Source organism: Gopherus evgoodei, chromosome 1 (genome assembly GCF_007399415.2).
Source record: "Gopherus evgoodei ecotype Sinaloan lineage chromosome 1, rGopEvg1_v1.p, whole genome shotgun sequence".
NCBI lineage: Eukaryota > Metazoa > Chordata > Testudines > Testudinidae > Gopherus > Gopherus evgoodei.
The window spans coordinates 320,365,046-320,380,250 of NC_044322.1; the positions used below are offsets into that span (position 1 = coordinate 320,365,046).

General features: G+C 40.2%; 1 protein-coding gene across 1 annotated transcript in view; it reads right to left on the reverse strand.

Moving 5' to 3' along the window:
* The window catches only part of CTTNBP2 (cortactin binding protein 2), a 182,556-nt gene that overhangs the window by 117,338 nt on the left and 50,013 nt on the right, over positions 1-15,205 (reverse strand). The window contains 1 exon segment of the mRNA XM_030549074.1: positions 9,713-9,937. Within this exon segment, the coding sequence (XP_030404934.1) occupies positions 9,713-9,937 (225 nt within the window).

The following is a 15,205-nucleotide window of genomic DNA, read 5'->3' on the forward strand; positions in this document are numbered from 1 at the left end:
GCAAAGACTGAAAGGCATAGGCAGTTGGGCTCCCCACCTCTGCATAATGACATTAAGGGAGAAGTGGGAGATACACTTAAAGAGCCTCCCCGCCAACACAGTTTTATACAGAACAATGAAAATCAAGTAAGCTTAAAGTGCATCCCAAAGAATAATTTCATTAACATTCCCAGCAGATGATTTGGGAGATGGGGAACAGGAAGGAATTGGTGTATTTATTGGAAGGAAAGTACATAACTGATGGATTTTTGAGGGGCGGAGGGGTTGAGAGTAGAGTATTTCACCTAAAGAATGTTACATAGGCCTGGTCCACACTACAGCATTAAATCGATTTAAACAGCGTTAAATTGATTTAACGCTGTACCCGTCCACACTACAAGGCACTTTAAATCGATTTTAAGGGCTCTTAAAATCGATTTCTGTACTCCTCCCCAATGAGAGGAGTAACCCTAAAATTGATATTACTATATCGATTTAGGGTTAGTGTGGATGGAAATCGAAGTTATTGGTCTCATTCTTTTACTGAGCTACCCAGAGTGCACCACTCCGGGAATCGATGGTAGCCTAGGACCATGGACGCACACCACCGAATTAATGTGCCCTAGTGTGGACGTGTAAAATCGATTTTATAAAACCAGTTTTATAAAACCGGTTTTAATAATTTCGATTTTATGCTGTAGTGTAGACGCGGCCATAGTTGCCCCAGATGTGGAAAGTTTAAGTGGGTACCACTTGTCTGTAATGTAGTGATTGGCTTTTTAAAAAAATTAAGGCTTCGGTTCTCCAGAAGATGATGGCACTCGGCCAGGAAAATTGCCAACTCGCCCTCAGCAAGCTGATTTTTCAAGTCTCATTTTCAACTAAATAGTCATCTCTGCTCATACTAAATAAAAAGGTAGGATTATAGTGACAATGTCCAGAGCAGTACTGTATATACATTTTAAAGAACACAATATTTTATTTAATTTAAGTTTAATTTACAGGTTACTGAACTGTTTAAAATGGTGGTTGATATAATTTGGATGTCTCTGGAGACTAAAACCAAATGATCATACAAATTAAGATCTAAAAATTGTTTCTAAAATTATGATTTATTCAACCAAATATTTAAATTCCTTTTTGGGAAACGTTAAAAAAATAAGCTATCCCTTAGTGTAACTATTATAGGTCGGACAAGCATCACAATTTCACTACTCTGTAGTGAGTGAAAAATTTAAGGCTTTACATAAGATTACAAAACTTCTGAAATGCAGATTTAGTTATCTTGGGCCACATAGTCAGCTACTTACTCACACTGGTGAGCAGTTACATGGATAGTCCCATTGAAGCCAGTAGGTTGACACTTTAGCCCAATGAAGTCAGTTCAAGAGTTTGATCTCTGAGATAAAATGGAAGGGATGGTATGATGAGAGAGCCTAATTTTGGCAATTAATTTAGCAATTGATCTTTGATTATCAGCAGGTAAGTATGCCCAGTGCTCTGTGATGGGATGTTAGATGGGTTGGGATCTGAGTTACTACAGAGGATTCTTTCTTGGGTGCTGGCTGGTGAGTCTTGCCCACACGCTCAGGGTTTAACTGATCGCCATATTTGGGGTCGGGAAAGAATTTTCCTCCAGGGCAGATTGGCAGAGGCCCTGGAGGTTTTTCGCCTTCCTCTGCAGCATGGGGCACAGGTCACTTGCTGGAGGATTTTCTGCAGCTTGAGGTCTTCAAACCACAATTTGAGGACTTCAATAACTCAGACATAGGTTAGGGGTTTGTTATAGAAGTGGATGATGAGATTCTGTGGCCTGCATTGTGCAGGAGGTCAGACTAGATGATCATGATGGTCCCATCTGACCTTAAAGTCTATAAACCTGGAATCTTTTGGAATATTGAAGGAAATGGGGAGAAGAAATTCTTCAAAAATGCTTTGTTGAGCCCACAATAAAATTGTTATTAATTTGATACATTTTTCAGGGGATGACATTGCAGCACACAATACTGCATCGTTTCATCTTTGTTAGGTAACACAGTATAGCCAGATCCCATTTAGAATGCAGGATTTCATTGAACAGTGTAAGGTTCGAAATGTCTACATAGTTCATGCTCTAACCAACTTTTAGCTATCTGTTAACAGATGGATATTTAGATATTACATCCTGATAAAATTCTCTCCCCCAAATAAACACTTGGTTGATGGACAGACATCAGCATTCTCTTGAATAAGGAATGAGATATGACACTAGTACCAGCCAGGGACGGTGCAACCTAGTACGTGACCTAGGTGGTCACCGACGGCACTACGATTTGGGGGGCAGCATTTTCTTCGGCAGTAACCACAGTGGCCGGATCTTTGGCCGCCTTGGTCGCCGCCTGCATTTAGGCGGAGGGAGCTGGGGCACGTGGGCGCGGGGAGGGCCGCCTGCAGCAAGTAAGGGGAGGGGCATGCAAGGGAACTCCCCACTCCAGCTCACCCCTGCTCTGCGAGCATGACATGGCTGCTTTACTTCTCCCACCTCCCAGGCTTGCGGTGCCAATCTGCCTAAGAAGGGTATTAGCTATACAACTATATAAAACTATACAACTCTCAGCCAGCAAGAAGCGATTGTGAGGTGAAAGCCACACAGAGCTCTGACTCCAGCCTCAGGCAGTGAGAAAGAACGGAGGTGGTGGGGACGGTACCACCCTAGATAGCCAGGGGAGGGGTTGTGGCCAAAAGATGTGAGCGCTGCCCCTTCAGGACCTGCTAAACTTAATTCTTCTGTGAATCCCACTAAGGCTACCTCAGATCAGGAGTTATACTGTCACCCAGCCTTTATATTACAAAACAACTGCACATAATTGTACAACCATCTTTTGAGACACATTTTGCATTGTGCATGCATTTTTTATACTCTGCTTAGAGTGTAAGATTCTTTGGGTAGGAACCTATGCCTTTGTCTTGTCAACACCTGAATACTTGCTGTCGCTAAAAAATGCAATCAACTATCTGATCAAACAAAGATACACTATATAGTTTGACTGTGAAAGGAGAATTATGAAAATATCTTTTAAGACCTGGGGGTGAAAGTCTGGCCCTACTGAAGTCAATAGAACACTCCCATTGATTTAAAAAAGGCCAAGAGTTTTCCCCAAGACTGCATGTTTAGATTTATTAAAGTGTAGTAACTATTAAGAGCTCAATTATGCATATGACTAAAATTTTTAAAATTCTTACAAAAGAATCTATATCAGAGGCCAAAAGCTTTATCCTGGGCTTTTGTATTTCAATACGCATACTGTCCTATGTTCAAGATAGCTCCTAGACCAGTGATTCCTGACTTTTTTCCATATCAGGAGCTCCCCGAAGCTCATTCAGCCAGAATCTAGTCAGAAACATCCCTCCCATTTCCCACTTTGTCCCAACTAAAGTTGGGCAAAGCTTGGGAGTTTCAGTTCAGGAGAAGTTTCTGTACTTCCACATTTGCTTTTATTCTAATCTGGAATGAAAGCAAAAACTTGCCAAATATTTTTTGGCAAACCAGAGATCCCCAAAAAATTCATTTTGGAAATTGATTTTCTTGTCAGTTTCACTCAGCCACTATAAGACAGGGATCTTGCCAGATATGGACGCCTCGCCAGAGGTGAGGGTCTCAGGGCTTCTAGGTTCCCTGCCTGAGCCAGAGCATTTAGGACTTCCAGGGCCCTGCAGCAGAGTTGGGAGCCTAGAAATATTAGGATTGTCTCAAAGAGTCTGCTGCTCTGGGGCAATCCACATGGCAGGGAAGCATTGTTCCCTGGAGTGGAGGGGGAAACCTATTAGCCCCAAGAGAACCAGTTAGAGCCAGGGTCTCCGGGAGCTGAAAGGCTCTCTGCTGCAGGGTTGTCAACCTTGGAACACTGTGTTTTAGCTAGATTTTGTCAGATTTACAACAGATTCGACAAAACATTTTGCTCCAGCTAATCAGCATTTTCAGACTAAACTAAGTTTTGTCAGAAAATTTCTGACTAGCTTAAGTTGTGACACCTAACTGCAACCTCCAGGCTGGGAATTCTTGTTCAAGGAAACTTAAAGGGATGCCATCTTGATGGGTATTCTAAACAAGTGATAAAATCCACAGCTACATATACTGATATGAAAATCAAAATTATTTCCCTATAAGAGATATCAATTATCCTCATCTTGTAGAAGCTCCTCCCTCCATCTATGGTAACATGAAATCCCTCTCAAAATGATCATCTGCTATTTGGAATTCCAAGTTTCTACCCAAACCAATGAGGCAATAAATCTGGCAAAAAACCGTAGGAAGAGATTTTCATAAAAAGTGCATTTCTCCCACTTTTTTTGTCCTCAAAGGTGCCTGAATTGTGTTACTTAAAGCTTTTTGAAAAACAAAAATTGCTCTCTGGCTTAGCGCACACATGGAAAATTTCAGCTTAACCAATGCATAATCCTTCAGAGTGGATATAATTAGTAACCTGGTTTAAACATACTACCACACATGCTACCTAGAATAAAATTTTGTTACATAACTGCACTCAAAAACAAAACAAAGTAAAACTTTAGGGCCTACAAGTCCATTCAGTCTTAATTCTTGTTCAGCCAATTACTAAGATAAACAAGTTTGTTTACATTTACGCGCAGGAATGCTGACCATTTCTTATTTACAATGTCACCTGAAAGTGAAAACAGGTGTTTGTATGTCACTGTTGTATCCAGTATGACAAGGTTTTTACGTGTTAGGTATGCTAAACATGCTTATGCCCCTTCACGCTTTGGCCACCATTCCAGAGGACATGCTTCCATGCTGATGACACTTGTTAAAAAAATAATGTGTTAATTAAATTTGTGACTGAACTCCTTGAGGGAGAATTGCATGTTTCCTGCTCTGTTTTACCCAGATTCTGCCATATATTTTGTGTTACAGCAGTCTTGGATGACGGCCCAGCACACATTGGTCGATTTAAGAACACTTTCATTGTAGATCTGACAAAAACACAAAAGGTACCAATATGAGATTTCTAAAGACAGCTACAGCACTCAACCCAAGGTTTAAGAATCTGAAGTACCTTCCAAAATCTGAGAGGGACCAGGTGTGGAGCATGCTTTCAGACGTCTTAAAAGAGCAACAGCCTGATGCAGAAATTACAGAACCCAAAGCACCAAAAAAAAAAAAAAACCAACCTTCTGTAGGTGGCATCCAACTCAGATGATGAAAATGAATGTACATCAGCCCATAGTGCTTGGAACATTATCGAGCAGAACCTGCCATGCATGCATTATTGAGCAGAAGCATGTCCTCTGGAATGGTGGTTAAATCATGAAGGGACAGATGACTCTTTTAGTGCATCTGGTATGTAAATATTTTGAGATGCTGGCTACAACAGTGCCATGTGAATGCCTGTTTTCACTTTCAGGTGATATTGTAACATGAAGCAGGCAGCATCATCTTCCATAAATGTAAACAAACTTGTTTGTCTGAGCTATTAGCTGAACAAGTAGTAGAACTATGACTCGGACTTGTACGCTCTAAAGTTTCTCCTTTTATTTTTGAGTGCAGGGTTTTTTTTGTACATAATTCTACATTCGTAAATTCAACTTTCGTGATAAAGAGATTGCACTACAGTACTTGTATTAGATGAACTAAAAATGCTATTTCTTTTGGGGGGGTTTACAGTACAAATATTGGTAATAAAAATAAATATAAATATAAAGTGAAAAAAGCTTATTGGAACATCTCTGAGGGGGAGATTTACCTGTAATCGGTTTCTTAATGTATTAGGCTTAGACTTGCATATTTTTGCTTTATTTTGCTTGGTGACTTTGTTCTGTCTGTTATTACTTGAAACCACTTAAATCATACTTTTTATACTTAATAAAATCACTTTTGTTTATTAGTAGACCCAGAGTAAGTGATTAATACCTATCTCTCTCTATCAGTGTTATAGAGGGCAGACAATTTATGAGTTTGCCCTGTATAAGCTTTATGCAGAGTCAAACGTATTCATTTGAGGTTTGGATCCCATTGGGAACTGGGTGTCTGGGTGCTGGAGATAGGTGACCTGCTGAGCAGTTTTTGGTAAAAGTCTGCAGATCTGGGGGCATGGACCAGACCCTGGGTCTGTGTTGCAGCAATCTAGCATGTCTGGCTCAACAAGGCAGGGAAAATGGGCTTCAGAGGTAAATTCAGCACATCAGGTGACAGTCCCAACGGGGTCTCTGTGACCGAACCTGTCACAAATACACATGACTGGAATATTGATATAGAAGGCTATAGCCTGCTCAGAAAGGACAGGCAGTGAAAAAAGGCAGGAAGTGTTGCCTTATTTATTAAAAATGTATTCTTTTTCGTCTGAGGTTGAGATGGAAATAAGAGACAGACCTGTTGAAAGTCTCTGGGTAAGGATAAAAGAGATAAAAAGCCAGGGTGATGTCATGGCAGGGGATCTACTATAGACCATCTAACCGGGAAGAAGAGGTGGATGACGCTTTTTTTTAAACTAACAATATCACCAAAGTACAGGACTTGGTGGTGATGGGGGACTTCAACTACCCAGACTTCTGTTAGGGAAAATAATACAGTATGGCACAGATTATCCAACAAGAATGTATTGGAGACTATTTTTTATTTCAGAAGGTGGAGAAAACTACTAGGGGAATGGCTGTTCTAGATTTGATTTTAACAAAAAGAGAGAAACTGGTTGAGAATTTGAAAGAGGAAGGCAACTCACGTGAAAGTGATCATGAAATGGTAGTGTTCATGATTTTAAGGAATGGCAGGAGGGAAAACAGCACAATAAAGATAATTGATTTTAAGAAGGCAGACTTTTGCAAACTTGGGGAGTTGGTAGATAAGCTCCCATGGGAAGCAAGTCTAAGGGGAAAAACAGTTCAAGAGAGTTGGCAGTTTTTCAGAGAGGCATTATTAAGGGCACAAGAGCAAACTATCCTACTGTGTAGGAAAGGTAGGAAGTATGGCAAGAGACCACCCTGGCTTAACCGAGAGATCTTCAACAATCTGAAACTCAAAAGAGTCCTACAAAAAGTGAAAATTAGGTCAAATTACAAAGGATGAATATAAACAAACAACACATATATGTAGGGACAAAATTAGAAAGGCCAAGGCACAAAATGAGATTAAACTAGCTAAAGACATATAGTGTAACAGGAAAACATTCTACAAGTACATTAGAAGAGGAAGACCAAAGACAGGGTAGGCCTATTTCTCAATTTGGGAGGGGTTGGGGGGGGGGACACTACTGAAATCAGGTGGGCTAAGAAGCTACTAGGGCTATAGCCCCAGCCAAGGCACAACCCATGGGACCTCTGAATGGAAGATCACCCAGCTCCACCGATTGGTCTAACTATGCTATTTAAGTTAAGAGGAGGAAAAGGAAGTTTGTCTGAGCAACAAGGTGGTTTCCTGTGCGGCTGCATCGGGCCCTGCTTGTGCCTGCCTCTTGCACCCAAACCTGTTCCTGTTCTCCTCGTGGCTCCTGCCTTACCCCCGCCTTCACTCCTGTTCCCATAGTGCTCCTGCTCTGTGCTTGATCCTTGCCTCTCCCCCGTCCTTATGCATCGCTGCCAATCCTCAGTGACCAGTCCTGGCTCCAATCCCAGCCTCTAACTTCTGACCCTGATTCTGGCATGACTCTTGGCTCTGGCATTTGGCATTTGAACTCAGCTCTAACTCCTGGTTCTGACTCTTCCTTGATCCCTGGCTCTGCTAATTGGCAGTTGATTCTGGTGCTCACCCTGGGCTTAGCTCCCCAACCCAGATGCCTGCTCCACCCACTAGACCTGACTCCTGCTCTGACTACAAGGCCAGACTGCCTATATACTGCTCCATAACTGGTCCTAACTAAAACTAACACTAAGAAGGGTACTAGCTATACAACTGTATAAAACTATACAACACTCAGCGAGCGAGAAGCGATTGTGAGGTGAAAACTACACAGAGCTCTGACTCCAGCCTTAGGCAGTGAAAAGGAACTGAGGGGGCGTGGGGATGGTACCACCTCAGATAGCCAGGGGAAGGGCTGTGGCCACAAAATGCGAGTGCTGCCCCTTCAGGACCTGCTAGGCAAAGTTCTCTGGCGTTGATGTGCTGGTCACACGCACATCTACATGAAATACATTGCTACATCTATTTGAAGAACTGCATATACTACTCAGTGTATAGGTATACCATGGATTTATATAGTGGCATAGTCTATAAAAGAACATACAGTCTACATGCACTATAACAGGTTTGCTTGTTTAGTTATACCTAACGCAGACACAGTTTATTCTATCAAAAAAAGAGTGCTTTTGCCAATATAGCTTATACCAGTCCCCTAGGTAAAATAAGTGATATAGAGAAAAGTACCTTTATGCTGGTATATATGTGTCTACACTAGGGTTTTTGCCAGTATAAAAATGTGACGAAAAACACACACAAAAAAAAACAAACCGAAAAACCTAACCCGCTCCACCCCCTACCCAACATTACTATAACCAGCAAAAATTTCTAGTGTAGATCTGGCCTAATTTATTCAAAGGATTTCACAGAGAAGAATACTGAAGCTCCAGACCCTTTCGCTACATAACTTTTTGAAATAAAAACATCTCTTATGCAAGTATTATTCATTAAAATGTGGTTCTACATTCCTCATTTCTAGCAGTCATTTTTCTAAAGAAAAACTAATGGAGAGCCAAATGTAAATTATGCTGGAGAACAGGATTCGAAGAAAAAAAATGTGATATTAATGGAAGATGATCTAGAAAACTTTGTGGACAAGCTTGGAATCTAATGCATCAGTTACCTCAGAAAAAGAAACTGTCAAAAGCTATGATATAGCTTAGACATGCACTTGATTTTTAGGGTAGCAAACAGAATTTATTCAGAATGGGTTATCAGATGTTTCTTCATATATAAAGCAGAGCCACTGCAGCAGAAAATTCTGTCAGAGAATATACCTACACTGCAATGAAAGACCCACAGCTGGCCCAGGTCATAGGGCTAAAAACATGTAGTGTATTCGGGCTGGAGCCTGGGCTCTGAGGCCCCGTGGAGAAGCGTACCAGACCATGTGCTCCAGCCCGAGCCCAAATATCTACACCGCAGTGTTATAGCCCCACAGCCCGAGCCGCATGACCCCAAGTAAGCTGACTCAGGCCAGCCACAGCTGTGCCATGGGTCTTTTATCACAGTGTAGACGTACCCAGAGTTGCATATCGACAACACAAGTTCAAAATGGGAAAGGATTCTTTTTGAGTATGACAGCAATTCTTTTTTGTTATATTGGTTCCAAAATAGTTCTCTCTTTATTCCTAATGTTTCAAAGGATCAGAAAAATACTTCATTTTTAAAATAGAAATTTCTTTACTAATGTATTAAAAACAGAGCTGCATGGTTTATAGTTATTCTATTCTCATCTCATACATGAATAAATGATATCTGTACTTTATACTGTTTAGTTAAAGCAGAAATTATGTAAAAGCAGCTATTTTAGGCTTAAACAGGGTTGGATTAAAAATAAATAAATAAATCTGTTCAAATGTGGTACTTTCTTTTAACCCAGCACAGTTAGTACTATAGAGATAAAAAGTTCATGGGTATGTAAGAGTTAAATCTCATTTCATTCATAGGCACTCCTTAATTCATGGAACAGCAATCTGCACATAAAATACCATCAGCAATTAGAATCTTAGTGTTTGTACAATACTAAAGTGGATAACAATCTTAAAAAGTTAGTAGCTGTGATACCTTCTTTTGTCTGTTTTCAGCAGCAGCCAACTGAGCTGACATTCTCTCTTGCATTTTTCTGCAGTGAGACATGACATCTTCTAAAATGGAGAGGGGGTTGGTACAGATGGACTTCTTTTCTTTACTACCAGCACCTGCCTCATAGTCTCTCTGCAGAGCCAGAAATGGGTCACTAAGATTAAACCTGCCATACCGTTCCTGGATAAAAACCTCCTTCCGGCGTGCCTAAAATATAAACAGATGAACAAAAACAGTAATTAATGGATTTTTCAGATTACATCCACACACACAACAGCTGTAAACCTAAAGGAGAAGGACAATAAATATTTACAGTTGCACAAAAATATTCTGTATGAGCACATTTACTCATAATTTATATCTAAATAGAAGTAGTCAGATAAAATAAAATCTCTGTGTGTAATGTATTTTTATTTTATCCAAATAGTGTATCATGTAAGCAAGCAAAGTCATCTTCTCCATTTGACTACAGACATTTAAATTCTCTGGAATGGTTTCAGGAAAACCATAGAAGGAAGGACCTGTAAAGCTGATGACACACAGAGAAGAAAAATAGGGAAAAGGAAAAAACAAAACCTTTATTTTGATATTGTAGAATGATTTTTTAAATTTCAATTTATGAAAAAGAATGACACTCAGGGTATGTCTACATAGCAAAGAAAAACCTGCAGCTGGTCCACACCAGTCCACTTCGGCTTGTGGGGCTCAGGCTGTGGGGCTATTTCACTGCTGTGTAGACTTCCGGGTTCAGGTTGGAGGGTCCCAGAGCTCTGGCTCTAGCCCGAGCCCAGAAATCCACACAGCAATGAAACAGCCCCACAGCCTGAGCCCCACGAGCCTGAGTCAGCTGGCACAGGCCAGCCGTGGCTTTTTAGTCACTGTGTAGACACAACCTAAAGAGCCATGAAAACTGCTGTTTCAGGTAATTGCTGTAAGCACAAAAATGTTCAGTTTTTAAAACAATGTGCTTGACAGATTGTCACTATAATCGGTTAAACCAAAAATCAGAAAAATTGGAGTATACATCCACAACATTTAAATTTCTCAAATTCTCACTCTTCACAAAATCTGGTATTAGGACACACATACAAGATCAGAAAAATCACTCACTTTTATTATTTAAATGTGTGATCATATTCATAGAATGCAGTAGGGTATTTTATTGATGGAACAGAAAATTGCAGAAAGCTATATAAAAAAATTCACACTCTCATTGTCTCAAGCTGGTTAAAACAAAAAGTAATTATTTACTCATGAGCCCAAGCAGTTAAATGCACAACATGCAAATCAAAAATTCAGGCCAATATCAGGAGAGGTATTTTTAGTATATTCACATATTATGCAAACAGGACTACAGTTAATACTGACTTGCGATTCTCTGCTCTGAAAATACCATCCACAAAATTCTCAGTCTTGAATCCTAGTGGGAGACAAGCAGTGGTGGTGTTGGTTGTTTGGTGTGCACGTGTGGTGTTGTGAAGTTTTCTTTGGTTGGTTGGGGTTTTTTATAAATATGAGCACCACTAACGGTGAGAGGAGCTAATCAACTTACCCAAATGGGGGTTATCTGTCTCCCAGACATCCAACTGCTGTCTCTTTGACATTTCAATTATGTTCAGATTTTGCAGAAAGCAAAACAAACAAACTAATACAATCACCTACAAATCTTGACTGGAAAACCATGCCTCTAAAACACAAATAATAAACTAGGAAGAAAGAAAGAACGAAAGAATGAACGAAAGAACGAACGACCTCCAAACTCCAAGGGGAAGAAGACGAATAAGTGAAAATCCATCACTATGATATTTTTAAAGAAGAAGGATTACTATCCCTTGTCTAAAGAGGAAAGAACTATGGGAAAAAGGCCACCAAAAGGTACAAGTTCTGTTTGCAAAAAAATGCAAGAGGGAAGAATACCTCCCATCACATATCAGGTCTAACCACTCAATGGCCTGTTGGACAGATTTTAAAACCCTCCATAAAATTACTCAAAAATTTAGCCTGCTCAAAGAAAAAAAACTTCAGAGGATAGTAAAATTTGATCTCATGCCCTGGAAGCATAACTACAGAATTGAGGGATAAGGCAGGAAAACTCCCTAGAAACTGAACACAAGCAATAGTGTTTAGTCTACACCCAATATGCCTATGAATAATCCTGAGGCAAGTTGTAGGGGCAGACTTGTCTTGGGCTGAATGAGACCCAACACAGTCCCTCCAATTTCAAGCTAGCTAAGTCATAGCTGAGGATGTCAGATAGCAAGTGTGAAAAATCGGGACAGGGGGGTGGGGTGGGGGGAGTAATAGGAGCCTATATAAGAAAAAGCCCCAAATATTGGGACTGTCCCTATAAAATCAGGACATCTGGTCATCCTAGGCCTGAATACAATGCAGTAACAGCCATGCACACATGGTTCTCAAACAAAACCAGAAATTTGGGTGGACTACCTCTAATGACCTTTATCAGCACCTTTTCCCATTGAATTTGTGAAGTGAGGTTTCACAGGATTGGACATGTGGATGTTTGAAAGATGGCATGATAAAAAGCAAAGGTGGGAGCCCATGCCCATCTAGAGAAAAGATGTTGAAAGATTTTGTAGCCCACCTTATCCTGAAAAAGCTGGTATGTACAGAAATAGGCACAAAGGGTATGTCTAGGCTGTGACATTGGCAGTGTAGACACGAGCTCTCCCAGTGATTAAAAAAAAAAGACACCCACCCCGAACGAGCAGTGGTAGCTTTTGCCCCCACTACTCCCCTTGGAAGGCTGTTCCAGAACTTCACTCCTCTAATGGTTAGAAACCTTCGTCTAATTTCAAGTCTAAACTTCCTAGTGTCCAGTTTATATCCATTTGTTCTTGTGTCCACTTCCAAAAAATTATCTGTTTCCCTGCATTTAGAAAAAGTTAAATGTGTGTTAGGGAGAAAGTACATTAAATACAATTTGTCATTTTATAGACTGTAGTGAGTGAGACTCTATTGCTCCATTTTCAGCCAATATTTAAAAGCTAATAATTGCCATTTTTTCTTATCAAAATGAAAGATGACTTAAATCAGTAACTTTACCTTAACAATTACCTCCAGAAATTGCTAATTAGCTCTTTTACTGCAGAAGTGTTTTCTTTTTCATTACAAGGATCGCTTTTGCTGGGTTCTGAACAAGTCCAGCTTTGTGACTCAGAGACACCTGGTGTTTCTAAATCCTGAAACCTTAATCACTTCTGGAGCATACTCTCTCTTACACACTATACAATGTACTGTACAGACAGCACAAATACCACTATGCATTGAAAGGTCACTATTTATAACTACATGTTTATATTAAGCTTTACACAGTTGAAATTTTTAGCAGTTTAAGCAGCATTTAGCATTTGACTAGTATGATAAAACATTTTCATGTTAAAATATAACATGTAAACAGACAGACTGGTCATACATAGAATGTATACTTCTCCCACTGAAAGTATCAGACTTGTACACAGATTCTCCACTGCACCAACATCCATGTTTTAGAATGTATCTAATAAATCTTGAGTTGCCAAAAACTGCCTTCAAAATAAGGGTCCAAATTCTAAGAAATAAGTGCTAGTTGGAAGTCTTGCACTGAAGGTAACTATGGAATTTTACTAAATGCTGACTAGCCATAGTGTATTTGTTTGAGATGATCAGCTTCCAACAACTACACTGTCAATATAGACTCACTATGGAAGAGAAGTTGACAGTATAATGTCAGCATAAAACATTCCTCAGATCTACAACAGTAATTTAGCCAAAATGTTGAGTTCTGGGATACTTGAATAAACTAATATGTTCAGTGTTTACAATACTGCTCCATTCACAACCTTTAAAAAGGTTGGAGAAGCTAATGAGTAGGAGTACAAAGAGCATCTATAGATGAATTATATTTTGGCTCTGCTTCTCATGCCCGTGGAAGCACAAATCATAAAAGTTTTACTATCTCTAGTTCTCTCTCTATACTGTGAGTCTTAAGTCATACATAAAATCTAATGTTGCCAATGTCAAGAGGTCGACTTTTATGCCATTCGTCTTTTGCAGAATGTACAGTCCTAATGTCACTTGAATACTTACTTCCTTACAGCATTATTTGCATTATTTGATGGCTGCGCTAGTACAAAATTATCAATTTCTTATACAATTAATTTAAAACATTTGTAAATATCAAATTTTAATTTGTGATTATTGCTATACAATTATACTACTGTTAAATTCATTGCATAATTTAAAACCTGAAGTTATAAAACTCATCCATCACTATAGGAAATATGGTTATGACTAGGGCCCTAAAAAAATATGGCAGATTAAGTTTTAAAAATGTGCAGCAGTGTAATGGGTAAAATATCAATTTCCACAGGATATGCATGCAATGCAGTCAGCAAAAGGTCACCGCTGCATTCCTTTGCATAAAACTGGCTGCCAAGCTCTCCTCTCCCCATTTCCCTCCCAAACTGCTGCAATTTAATATGGCGGCTTCCTACTTTTTCCTCCGTCGCTCCGTTTCTCCCACTCCATGCCTGCCCACCTGCTATGCTGGCTCACCTGCTGTGGACTTGGTGATCAGTTTTAGGCGAGGTACTTGGAACATGTGCAGCAACTGCTTCAGTGGGCAGGCTGAATTGCACATTGGCCACCAAATCACCCCCAAATGCTGCGATTTTTCCAACAGCAGGTAGGCAAAAGCAAGCATGTGCACCAGTATCACGCTCAGTGGAAAAGTCATCAGCACTCTGGCTGAGGGCTCGGCAGCCAGCAAGCACTTCCACCTCCCTGCTGAGGCCACAGCTCCTCATGTTCCAAATGGTGGCAGCACTGCCCTGTACAAAAGGGCTCCTGACTCTGCAGTATATGAGCCAGCTTGGTGGGCGGATGGGCACTGAGTGGAAGAAAGGAAAAAAGGGAGAGAAAAGTCTGCAGTCACCAGAGTAAAACAAGCATTTGTGGAAAGGAAGGGGTGAGGGATCTTCATGGCCAGTTTTATGTGAGGCAGTGCCGCTGCTGCTTAGAACTGCTACCCTGACATGACACTACCACATGCCATGAGCTGTACTGTGCATGAGATGTCCATGTACAGATACTGGCTTCCTCCTCCCTTCTGTTGGGAAAATCAGAGGGTTGGGCTAATGTCATATTTTCCACACATTCCATGAAAACATGGTTTTCTGAGGGGCCTTGCTATAAACACTGCTATATTTAAGGATGAGTGGGAACATATAAACTGTAAACTGTACTTTTGCACACACACTAGCTTTTCACACCTAGACACAGAGATTGAAGGAGAAGGAGACGAGATTGACAAAGCAAGTAGTTAGAGACGTGAAAAGAGTTCCATAGGAAGAGGTATAGAAAAGGTTGATGCTATTTAGTTGAGAGAGAAAAAGAATAAGAAGGGGTATCATATAGCTATGCAAAATGATGAATGATCTACAGAAGTTAAATCAAATGCTCTTATTTACCCTCCTT